The sequence below is a fragment of the Myotis davidii genome, unplaced genomic scaffold (assembly GCF_000327345.1).
Source record: "Myotis davidii unplaced genomic scaffold, ASM32734v1 scaffold1134, whole genome shotgun sequence".
Classification (NCBI taxonomy): Eukaryota; Metazoa; Chordata; class Mammalia; order Chiroptera; family Vespertilionidae; genus Myotis; species Myotis davidii.
In genome coordinates, this window is record NW_006286229.1 from 436,831 (window position 1) to 449,678 (window position 12,848).

Consider the following 12,848-nt stretch of genomic DNA (forward strand, 5'->3'; position numbering starts at 1 on the left):
GAGGGGTGCGGGTCTGGGGGACGGGGAGCCGGCAGGCTGGGGTCCCGCGCCGGAGGGCCTTTGAGGAGGAGTCACCGTGACGAGCACAGCGCTGGAGCTGAAACAACCGTAAACCCCGGATAACCGCTCGCCACCCCTCGTCCCGGCCTCTCCCAAGTCGCCGCCGGGCCCCCTGCCAGGCGGGGTCGGTGCCCCTGAGGGTTCTCTCCGGAGACACTGAGGCTGGTGCAGAACGGGAAGCCATCACGTTTGTTAAAACGCATTGGGGTGGGGGTGGGGGGCTCAAGTCTGCGGTTCAAATAGTTAAAAACTCTCAAAGGAAAAGAAAGCTCTGCTGTTTGGTTCCCACATCAGAGCCATCTCCGCCCCGGTCCAACTCCAGCTGCTTCCCTGGGGCCGCATCGGGCCAGGCTTTCCCACCGGCCAGACCTCCTCCGCGGAGGTGCGGTCTCCCGGCCTGGCTACGGCTCTGTCCACCACCCCTCCCTTCACGCCCCTCTGGGCGGAGGGTTGGTCACTTCTTCACTTTCCCAGGACCCTGCTGTACTATTTCTGCCCTCCAGGCAGAGGACATATTTCCCAAGAAGCCTGGGGGAAAACGGAGTTCCTTGTTTTAGCTCGTGGGCTGAGAGGCACCTTGACAGAGAGAGGGGGTGTGACCAAGCCCAGAATCCGGGGGCACCTGGGTCACTTCTCAGTTCTTCCTAGCTCTTATAGCTTAACTTCCATAAAGTTGGAGAATGCACAATACAACTTAAAAAACTCGTTTTATTTATTGATTTTTAGAGGAAGAGAGAAACATGGATTTGTTGTTCCACTTATTTATGCATTATTAGTTGATTCTTGTATGTGCCCTGACCAGGATCGAATCTGCAATCTTGGTGTGCTGGGACGATGCTCTAACCAACTGAGCTACCTGGCCAGGGCCACAATCCTCACAATCTTTTAAGTTCACAGCCATCTAAGTAGAAACCTATATCCTTACTTAGGGGCTCAACACCTTAAAGATCAGAATTCGTCATCTGGTCCCTGCAATCCTCAGCAGGCTTCTTCAGAAAAGGAAAAAAAAGAGGCATTTCTGTGAAGGGATTTAGATTCCATAATTTAATTTCTATATAGTGACAGCCATGGGAGTAAATACACAAGATCTTTTGTATTAGTTAATAAAAAAAGATGAAAATCAGAAGCAACAAATGCAAGACCATACTGCTCATGATACATCAGCTACATGGTCAGAAAACCCATTCCTAAAGAACAACAGTTGCTGGTGTCATGGAGTCTTATTGCATTCACCAGGGGAACGGTAGGCTCTGGGCAGGAAGGTATCGTAAGTCCCAATCCTTAAATGGGACTCCTCTTGTTACTTCCTTTGGAGCCAAAGATGGAGGGAGAAGGGGGATTTTTTTTTGTTTGTTTTTACTTTTATTCTTTTATTTTAGAGAAAGGGAAAGGGAGAAAGAAACTATGATCCGTTGCCTTCCATATGCATCCTGACCAGGGATCGAACCCACAACCTGGGTATGTACCCTCACTGGGAATCAAACCCACAACCTTGTGGTGTATGGGATGACGCTTCAACCAACGGAGCCACATCAACCAGGGCAGGAATTCTTCTTTACGACCTCATGACTTCTTGAGACAGATCAGTCCAGCTAGATACAGAGCAAAGAATCTTTGCATCCCCACAGGCCAGTTGCTGGTATCCATCTTGATAATTTTTAAAAATGTAGAAGCCTCAAGGGGTATGGAGGATAACAAGAAGAATGGCTGCCTTTGCCCCAAATGCATTGGAGGGTGGGGAGGACACTATCTGGGCTCATCAGGAACCTCTATATTCTGAGAATATCATGCATCCACACCACTATCTTTGGAGGGGGCTAGGTGATCGAGTTACAGCTCTGATTTCTCTATAGGAAGAGAGTGAAGATGACTGGGAGACACAGTAGCAATAAGATGGGGTAGAAGAGGACAGAATAACAAATCCAACTGGAAAAGGGGTTTGAGAAGGAGTGGGGGGAGGAAGTATGCTAGGCACACACCTCCAGTGGGTAGAGGAGGTTCCTATACTTGAGACCTCCATTCTCTTGAAATGTCCAGGGCTGACCCAGGTAGAGACATTACCTTCCCTGGGAATAAAACCTCAGGGATGGTAGGCATGAAGAAAAATTTAACATGGGGAATGAACCTTAGACCCCTGGCCTATCATCCAAGCCTACAAAACTGTCACTCTTCCACTGAAGGGTTCCCGAGCCAGAAGGGGTGTGTAGTCTTGAGGAGGAGCAGAGCAGTCAACTCCTTCACCTAGCCTTGAACACTGGCCATCCATCTCTGGGCTCCTGTGTCCAGAAGTACAGAGGTGAGGATGAAAGCGGGGTGAGGGAAGATTGGAGAGAGCAGTCCATCCTTGACAGAGACTTTCTCCAGTTTTCTGCATAATCAATCACGAGTCCTCTTAGTTCCCACCTCCATGAGCTGCCAGCCTGCTGACCTCTCTCCACCCCACCTGTGTGTGTAAGATTGGCCATCTCATCATGTGTGCATGCCTGCACCCACATCTGTAGTATCTTGAAAGTCTTTCATCCCAGGGCCTACCAGGAAGCAGGTATGCCCCAGTGAGTTCTATAAAGTTATCAGCAAAATTCAGTCACTTAGTGTTCATCCCACAGAACAAAGTGCCATTTCCCCCAAGTCTCTCAGAACCCCACCACCTTGAACATAAAGTAGCAGTGACCACAAAATCTCTTAGGCAAAGATGTTGGTAATAAAATCCAGGAATCGCTTAGCATACTGCTCAGGATGGACGGTAGAGATCTCTGCCCCAGCCTACGAGAAGAGGTATGGAACATGGTGTCAGGCCATCCCGCCACTCTTCAGCATTCCTCATCCTCTATTCCACTCCCCACCCTTTCCATACCCAACACTTCATCCTTTTGTCACCCCACTGCTCTGGCACAAGAGACTCTCTCTTCCCAAGGAATAGTCAAGATAGGAAAGGAAAGGCCTCCGGGAGCCCTCACCCCATGCTTGACAGTTTTGGCTGCATGAGCTGCTTTCTTCTTGGCATCATACTGCGTCAGGATGTCAATGAGGCCCATGAAATACACCTCCTTCTGGGGGGCCCCTGGAGAGAGTAACCAGCAATGAAGAGCAAGTATAGTTCCAATTCCCTTTCCCCAGGAACCAGTCAGGTCTTTGAAAAGCTAACCAGCCTCTCCATCCAGCACCCCAGTCTCTGTCCTACAAGGACTACCCTCCCCACCCTTAAAATTTCCAGGATCTCTCTTACCTTCAGCACTCCGGATGGCGTAGACATCAATGAAGGATTCAAACTCTCCAGGGCCCAGGGGCCGATGAGAAAGCATGTAGCTGCCAATACCCTCAGGGGAGGTGCCATAGGAGCCCACCAGAGCAGGAGGTCCAGTCAGGCCACAGTCCCCATCCCCCTCTGACTCCACCTCCCGCACAGGCCCCTCCTCCTCTGGTTCAGAGCCACGAATTATGTCATGTATGCCCAACAGAAGGCTGTAGTCCATGATCTTCAGCTGCACTAGGAACTGAGACCCCAATGAAAAATCAGATACCCTGAAACTCCCTCCCCAATCCCAGGTATGACCCTTATACCTCCCACAACCCCTGAATTTCTGGGACCCTCCTGGGAAAGGTAGTGTAAAAACTGAGGGTTGGTAGTATACCATTGGCCTTTAGTACCCTAAATGTCCCGGTGTCTAAAATCATCCTTTTAGTTCATTCCAGCCACCCCCTCCATGCATCACTTCTAGGGGGTTTTCATGTCTCATACCCAAATCCCTAAATACAGAGAATCCAAAGAATAAAGGGAAAGGGAGGAGTTCCCTCATACTCTGAATGGAGAGACAACTACCCTGAGGGGAGCAAAAAAAGAAAACAAAGCCATTTCCCAGAGCACCCCAATCATCACCTCCACATCTCTCTTTAGCTTCTCTAGAAATATTTTCTTCTCCTCTTCACCAATATAAACTTTCTGGTTCTTGTTGAGAAAGTCCATATCCTTAAGGGTAGGCAATTCCTTAACCTGAGAATAGGTAAAGGGATATTTTGGGAATATATATCTCTTCCCCAAAGGTCTCAAAAAACCCTGCTCTACCCAGGGCTCTGTCTCTAACTCAGTGATCTCGACATTGGGATGCTGACTCAGAGTCTGTTCTCACCTGCAATGTTTTCCCCAGACTCAGTCACTCCAGTTGTACCCCAAATCACATCCTACTACTTTCTCTTTATGGTTTTCATTTAAGGCCTTCCAATGACTTTTCTTTCTTCCTCTTAAGGAAAAATAGCTGCTTGAATAGAAGAGCCCAGAGTGGGAGGTGGAGGTTAAGCATTTTGCTCTTCAAGTCTGATATCCTCACCCATCCCCAAATCTTGCACAGGGAATAACCAATGACAAAGCAGCCATTCCCACTTTCCATTCCACACAATCCAGGGATTGGGACAAGTTTACATCTCTCTTCATTGGTTTAAGATGAGAATCAATAGCTGGTAATCCTTCCTCTTTATCCTAAGAAGATCCCTTTCACCTGCCTTCTCCCATCCCTCACCCTAAAATTAGTATTACCTTTTCTTTATCGCTGGCTTCCCGGGACACTAAGGAGCCCTGTGGAGAGACCCAAAGACCAAGTTAGCAGAAGTGGCTAAAAGAACAGTCAAGATCCAGCTCCTAAGAAGAGTATTCAAACCCATAGCATTCTTTTCTTTAAAATAAATCATCTAGAAGCCTCCCTGGCCCTCCCCACTCCCAGGCCACCAGGAGCCTCCCCCTCCACCCTATCTATACTCTCTGTACCTTGAGGTCATACTTCCTGTGCACAGGAAGACGGTGGCTAAACATGTTGCGCATCACAAGCATGTAGCTGTCTTCATTGTCCACGCTAACTCGGTACATCCCCAGGAACTGGGGCAGCAGCGTGTTACCATGGCACTTCACAATGTACTGGGTAGAAGAGAGGAAGAAATGGGAAAAGATTGAGCAGCAGGTATACAATCAGTTTAGGGATGGGCATTCAAACACTATCATTCCAGACTGAGCCGAAAACTTCAAATAGAGAGGTTACAAGGTCAAAAGTGGTGGGAGCTTTCTAAAGATGCCCCTGGTCATCTGTGAAGTTTCTGAATACTCATCTCCTCAGGTTAGTCATTTGCATAACTAGACATTATACAAATTATTAACTTTAAAGTATCTTCAATTTTAAAGTACCTTCTCTTATTTCATATTTATCATTCTTTCAGATGGGGAATGTGGGTGTTATCCTTATATTAGACCTTCTTTATATGCAAATGGTCAAAGAATTAGAAATTACATCTGTTTATCAACAAATTGATTTTATCCAGAACAATGTTTCTTGGTGGGCTAGATTCCCTTAGTAAAAATATTTGCTTGATGGCCTATCATTTGGATTCTTAAAAAATTATTCCTCTTTCACCCTGGCTGGTGTGCTCAATTGATTTGAGTGTAATCCCATGCACCAAAGGATTGCAGGTTCAACTCCTGGTCAGGGCACATACCCAAGTTGTGGGATCAGGGCACATACGTGAGGCAACTGATTGATGTTTCTCTCTTACATCAATTTTGTCTCTCTCTTCCCCCTTCTCCTTCCCCTCTCCCTAAAATCAATTTTAAAATATTATTCCTCTCCTATATATTTTTTTTTATTGATTTCAGAGAGGAAAGGGGAAAGGGAGGGAGGGAGGGAAGGAGGGAAAGAAAGAGGGAGAAAGAAACATCAATGAAAATAAAGAATCATTGATTGGCTGCCTCCTGCATCCCCCACACTAGGGATCGAGCCCGAAACCCGGGCATGTGCTCTGATTGGGAATTGAACAATAACCTCCTGGTTCATAGGTCAATGCTCAACCACTGAGCCACACCGGTCAGGCAAAAATTATTCCTCTTTCAATGCTTCTCTCTTTCAGTATTACTACCTATTTCTCTTCATAGCCAACCTCTCAGAAAAGTAGTCAGCAATCAATCCACTTCCTATCTCTCATTCATACCTCAAACTAGTGAAGTCAGATGTATACCCTCATTTCTCCTCTGAAATCACTCTACTCCTCCTTCCTCCAAATACCTGTTGCCAAATTCAATGGGTATCTAGTAACTATCTTGTATCAACTGAATGGCACTTTATACTACTGACCAGTCTCTCCTTAAAACTCTTCACCCTCAGTTTCTATTAGACTACTTTTCTGATTCCCCTTCTTTCTGTCCTCAAATCCTGTATGAAATAAAGTGGGGCATAATTACAAGTGTTCATTGATCCTTAGTCTTCTTTAAAGGATCTTTTCTCTAGTTGCTCCTTAAGGTTCTGTCCTCAACTTTCTTTTCATTTCACTCCACACTTCATTTCAATAATCTTATCTATACTCATGGCTTTAATTACCACCTCTTCACCTATAACTCTCAAATCTAGACTTCTACTCTAATCCTCTTTCCTGGACTCCATTTCCCAAACACTTAATGGACAGTGATATCTGGATCAACTGCAGAAACCCCAAACTCAACATGTCTAAATCAGAACTGTCTTCCTCCAAAAACCTGTTTCTTATTTCTGCTTCCAAGTGTTAGTGAATGAGCTTCCTGTCCCCCCTAACTGGGAATTTAGAGGTGCTTTTGCCTTAATTCCCACAACTCTACCTTTCCATCTCCATTGCCATTGTTCCTCCAGGCCCTTGTCATATCTCACCTAGACAATTATAATTACATCCTAACTGGTATCTCCATTCCTAATAGTCCTCCCTCCAATTCATTCTCTAAAATGCTGTCACATGGATATTTCTAAGTAACATACATATCACTCTCCTGCAAACCACCTTCAGGATCAAGTCCAAACTCTGTTGTTTATAAAACCCTTCACAATCTGGGTTCTGCCTAACTATTTTTCCACAATGCCATATCCCAACCACATTGAATTTCTTGCAGTTCCGTAACCCTAAACTCTTTCATGCTTCTGTACCTTTACAAGTGCTGTTTTCCTTTGCCTATCACATTGCCCAATGGTTAGTCCCTACCAGTCTTTCAAGAATCAACTACTGTGATACCCCCTCTAAAAAAAAAAAGTCTCAAGACAGCCCCTACGAGGCTGATATGGCCCCTGGGAGGCTGAGACGGCCCCTGCGAGGCTGAGACGGCCCCTGCGAGGCTGAGACGGTCCCTGCGAGGCTGAGACGGCCCATGCAAGGCTGCACCAGCCCCTGCGAGGCTGTACCGGCCCCTGGGAAGCGGAGAAAAATACCACATGATCTCACTCATTTATGGATAATAAAGACCATTATAAACTGAAAAAAAAATTTAAAAAAGTCTCTTTGAGCCTCCCAAGTATATTTCCTTCTGCCAGTGAGCTGGGATGCTCTTCCTCTGCACCCCCCGGAGCATTCTGTACCTACCTCTACTATTGTACACATTTTGCTGCATGCTAATGCTAACTTACTGGACTCTGCCAATAGATTAAGAGATCCCCAAAGGCCATGACCATTTCATTCACCTCTTTCTCCACAGCCCAACACGGGGTCTAGCAATGAAAAACATTCAATATTTGTTGGATAAAACAAATATTCTTTTTAGAGTTTTTCATTTATTCCTTGTTCATTGGTTTTAGTGAGTTTTTTTTCTTCATTAGAAAGACATTCAGGCAGTGTGTTTTTTCTTTCATTATTATTATCTTTTTTTAAATAAAAAATGTTTAATCGTCAACCAAGGATGTTTTTGTTGCTTTTTATTATTGATTGATTGATTCATTCATTCATTCATTTTTTACAGAGAGGAAGGGAGAGAGATAGAGAGTTAGAAACATCGATTAGCTGCCTCCTACACACCCCCTACTGGGGATGTGCCCGAAACCAAGGTACATGCCCTTGACTGGAATCGAACCTGGGACCCTTCAGTCCGTAGGCCGATGCTCTATCCACTGAGCCAAACCAGTCAGGGCTTATTGCTTTTTAGAGAGAGAGTAAAGGAGAGAGAGAAACATCGATGGGCCACCTCCCATATACTTCCCGACCAGGGATCGAACCCACAACCCTTTGGTGCACAGGACAACACTCCAACTGACTGAGTCACTGGGCTGGGGCCAGGCAGTGTTGTTATCACCAAAATGTTCCACAAACTCCACATGCCAGGTTAAGCTAATCAGCCACAATAGCTCCCTAATCCTTTTTAGGACTGGATATGATCATGGCTTCTACTTTCCAGTTTATCCCCATTGTGTACTTATCCTGGTTTTCTCCCCCAACTGCATTTATTCCAGATAGTATATTTGGTGCTAAAACTTCACCCAATTATGTCTACAGTTTAGACTTTGATATATACGTGCATTTTATGTATCAATCCATAGTGGTTTTGATCGTAAGTACCAAATGAGAAGGAATATGGTCTAAATTCTTCTATTTAAACAAACACAAATAGCTACACAGAGGCTCTTTTTTTTAAATTTTAAGTTTTTAAAAAACATATAAAAATAAAAGAAACCCACACCTGAAACTTATATGTTCATGTTGACCAATGTCACCTCAATCAATTTAATAAATTAAAAAAAATTTTTTTTTCAATTACAGAAACAAAAAAACATGGTGTCGAGTACTTCTTGGGGAGCAAAATAGGTTGTAAAGGAGGAAAAGGGATAGGAAGTCTCCCTGTGTGCTCTGGCAGCTAAGCTATGATTAAAGAGAGGAGGGAAAAAATAAGGCCTCACCTGGTGGTAGTTGGAGAGGTTGCTATGCATGTCAGCAATGTCCTCACTGGATACTTCTTTGATGACCAGAGTCCGATCATAGGAGATAAGGAAGCGACCATCACTGCCTTCACTTTCACTTGGGGGACTTCGGGTAAGAGATACCTGTTAGAGACACACAATAAGCCAGAGACTCTTTTCTTCCCCTTTTATATGGAGATGCAAGTCATAGGATAATGCTCAACTAAATATGTCTGAAAGTAGATAAAACACTGGCATAACAGGTTGAGCAGGGTTTCTTAATCTGGTGTCTATATAGGGACTAAAAGTGGTGCAAAAAACTTTTTTTTAATCCTCAGCTGAGGACATGCTTTTTTGGGGGGTAGAGAAAGGGAGAGGGAGAGAGATAGAAAGAAACATCAATATGAGAGTGAAATATCAATCAGTTGCCCACTGCATGCACCCGAACCAGGGATCAAACTTGCAACCTGGGTACGTGCTCTAACCAGGAATCAAACCCTCAACCTTTTGGTATACAGGATGACACTCCAACCAACGGAGCCACACCAGCCAGGGCCAAAAAAAATTTGTTGTTGTTAATCCTCACCTGAGGATATTTTTTCATTGAAAAAAATATATATTTTATTGATTTTTTACAGAGAGGAAGGGAGAGGGATAGAGAGTTAGAAACATCGATGAGAGAGAAACATCAATCAGCTGCCTCTTGCATACCCCCGACTGGGGATGTGCCCAAAACCAAGGTACATGCCCTTGGCCGAATCAAACCTGGGACCCTTGAGTCCGCAGGCCAATGCTCTATCCACTGAGCCAAACCGGTCAGGGCTCCATTGATTTTTTTAGAGAGAGTAGAAGGGAAGGAGAAAGAGAAAGAGAAAGATCAATGTTAGGGAGACACATTGATTGCTTGCCTCATAGGCCCTGCATGGGGCCGGGAACCGAGCTTGCAAATGAGGCACTGTGCCCTTGACAAGAATCAAACCTGAGACCCTTCAATTCTTCAGTCCGAGGGCTCTATCTACTGAGTCAAACCCACCAGGGCTGAAATTTTTAATGTATCTACATTTCCCCCCCTCAAGGTTCATAGTTTCAGCAGATTTTTAAAGATGTCTGTGACAACAAGGTAAAGAATCATACTTGCCAAGGCTCTCATTTCTCCAAACATGGCTGTCACAAGGCTTCCCCAGTTGTTAAGGAGAAAGGACCAACCTCAGCCCATAATAAACTCTCACCAAGTAATCCTGGTCATCAATGCCAAATCGATCACGGAGGTTCCTGAAGACCTGGGGACAATACTCCTTGAACTTGAAGTGACTGGGCAGATTTTCCCTGAAAAGGGGGTTTTCAAGGTTAAAAAAAAATCCAAAGTAACAATATTACCTTACATTTATGGAGGGCTTGACAGTTTACAAAGCACCTTCCCATATATTACTTTATTTGATTCTCATAAAACCCTTGTGAGGTCCTTTAAAGGTATATTATCCCTATTTGATAGACGGGGAGGCTATGGTTCAGGATAGTTGGGCGACCTGCTTAAGTCACCTGACTAGTAAATGACTTAAGTAGAATTAGGTTCTACTGCCCATCCAAACAGCAGCATTTCCCAAATCTCCACCAAGTAAGAGACATCCTAAAACTGGCAATACGTGCCACTTTTTAGAATGGCATCTTCCGATACTAGGAGGGTTTAAAGAGATTTTTTTTTCAGGGAGTCCCTATCAGAAACTAATGGTAATGGCATCCAAATGAATTTATTCTATGGAATTGCTAGGCAGGAGACGAGATAAACTAGTACATACATATAAGGGTGTAGGGACACTGACAACTATTTTAATGGTTTCTTTGCACAATACTGAATTTGTGCACTGGGAAGGAGGTTAGACAATACAACTTGTAAGTTGCCTTCTAAATCTAAAACCTTCAACTCATTAAATCTTAATTCTTAAATTATTCTTTTCTACAAAGACTGATGTGAGAAGGGTGGGAATTCCCACATACCTATGGAAAAGGTGATTGTTGACCTTGATCTTGGAGCTGGCCTTAAAGTCATCTGGCAGCAGCATCACAGGGGGAGGCACCTGGCTGAGCTCATTGATCTGAATAGCCAAAACAAGAATGGGGAGTGAGTGAGTAGGGGTGTAGAGAACTACTCATACACTGTGTCTGGGCAAGAATCAGAAAAGGGCAACTGGGCAAATGTCAGAAAAAGGCAACTCAAACCTCATTCTTTTAAAAAACTCGGCTCATGCATTCACTTGTCTCTGAGCTCTTCTGCTGCCCAACAAGGACTGCAGTGAGCAACCCTCACACAGAGCCCCTCACACTCCCGCCCCCGAGGAACTTCATGCTCACAGTAGTCATTTTATATCAGGCAAACCCTGTAAGCAACTCAGGACTATTTTTAAAGCTTGAGAAATTCTAGAGAGAAAAAAATTTATCCTCAGCAGACCCAAGACAAACAGTTCCATGCTCCATTAAAAACAAAATAAAAGGCATTTTTAAAAGTACACAAGAGAGTTAATGGGACTCTGAGGGGTCAACAGCAGCAAGAACAAAGATGTCCATAGCCTTCAGGAGGCATCTCCTTACAAAGAGGACCAGTCCTTCCAGACCACTCTGACCCAGTTCTCTGCAGGAGGTCCCACCTGCCTAGGTGTAAAGTAAAAGAAGAGCAGCTGATTTAAGAGGGAAAGTCAAGCCAACCCACAACCAAAGGATGGATATATCACATGCTTCCTCAGCCTCCAGAATCAGCAGTCTGCTGATTCAGGGTGGAAAGGGGGTTCCTGAGAAGATGTGTCTTCTCCCCAGTGTTGCCACGGAATCTTTCACCCACTTTTAACAGTGCACTTATCATATGCCTAATCGCTAGTTTATGTAAATTCCCCATCTAGATTGTGAGCTCTTTCAGCACTAGGACCAGTGCTAGGTGCCTGCATCTCTGAGCTGCCTAGCTAGCAAAATGTTTGGCACACGGTGGTCTCTCCGTGTTTATTAAATGAATAAAGGGGATGCCTTGCCTATCCTTAGTTGAGCATCTGACAGAGGTTATGAAGCGCAGTCTAATCTAAATCCCATACACTGCCGTGAAACCCAAATCCTCTTATTCTTGGTAGAAAAGGACAGATCACAGTCCTGCAGGGGGAAAAAAAAGCCACTTGAGATTCCCAGCCTAAAATTCAGCTATCGTACTTCATGTCCTCTCTGCCATCGGCTGTAATAACACAGGCTGAGTCATCGCTAAGACATATGTTCAAAGAATTTCTCCATCCCAAACACTTGAAGTAAATGTGCGCTGGCTGGAAGGTAGCATGTTGAAACTAAAGTATATAGACCTAGAGAAGCTGAGGCAGGTCTCACGTGTAATTCCCTCAATTCTTAGTAAAAGAAAACCCTCCTTGTTAAGCTTCCCAAAGGGATGGGTGAGTCACCTGGAAGGTACATATGAGAGGCGGCCCCACCTCTATCAGCCTTGCCCATACCAAGTGCCTTACACTGATAAGACATTACCACCCAGGCAGCTGGGAGCAGTCCACCCAGCCACAAATGCAAAAGGGAGCTGACCCCAGACAGTATTTTAAACCACAAATTAAGAATGTGACAAAAACTGTATTCTTCCTCAACCCCTTCCACCTCCACAACCCTGCCATACTGTAACAATTCAAGGAAGCTGACATATAAAATACTGCCTGTCACATGCAAGGTCACTGCATCGCTCCCACTCCAGGTCTAAGGGAAGGGTGCCATGGCTATGATTCCTTCACCTGAAGTATCCTCAGCAAAGGAGAAGCACTGGCCGCGCTGGCCTCCTCCCGGGTCCCAGGCACACCCTCTGCAGCAGTTTCTAAAGTTCACCACCACGGTGTCCCCATGACCAGAGCTTCTCAGCCCTCTCTTTAGTCCAAGAGGACCCCCACTTACACCAAACACCATCACCCCAGCCAACAGTTCAGACCACAGGCTGAGTGAGCGCAACCACGAGGCTCAGGGAGGGGTAGCTTCTCTGAAATGCTGTACCTCGGAAGGGAAAGGAAAGGACAGCAGGATTAGAAGGTCCGGGAAGCCTGGAGCTTCCCGCAAAGCCAAGGTTCCAAAGTCAAGGACGCCAGCTGGAAAGTAAGGTGGAAAGGG

General features: G+C 45.1%; 1 protein-coding gene across 1 annotated transcript; it reads right to left on the reverse strand.

Annotated features, from left to right (window-relative positions):
• Positions 1-2,738: 2,738 nt before the first annotated feature.
• Positions 2,739-12,708, reverse strand: PIP4K2C (phosphatidylinositol-5-phosphate 4-kinase, type II, gamma). The gene is made up of 10 exons (XM_006757322.2): positions 12,639-12,708; positions 10,716-10,813; positions 9,950-10,046; positions 8,721-8,864; positions 4,820-4,966; positions 4,592-4,630; positions 3,938-4,051; positions 3,287-3,554; positions 3,018-3,121; positions 2,739-2,823 (listed from the first exon to the last, which is right to left on the reverse strand). Exons 1-10 carry the CDS (start codon positions 12,648-12,650, stop codon positions 2,743-2,745), a joined length of 1,104 nt encoding a protein of 367 aa, XP_006757385.1. The 5' UTR covers positions 12,651-12,708; the 3' UTR covers positions 2,739-2,742.
• Between the last annotated feature and the right edge of the window lie 140 nt (positions 12,709-12,848).

Coding starts and splice junctions, on each gene's coding strand:
- PIP4K2C (XM_006757322.2), bottom strand. Junction 10,047..10,715: donor AACAATCACCTTTTCCATAG/GTATGTGGGAAT, acceptor CCCCCTTTTCAG/GGAAAATCTGCCCAGTCACT. Junction 3,555..3,937: donor AGCTAAAGAGAGATGTGGAG/GTGATGATTGGG, acceptor TTGGGGTCTCAG/TTCCTAGTGCAGCTGAAGAT.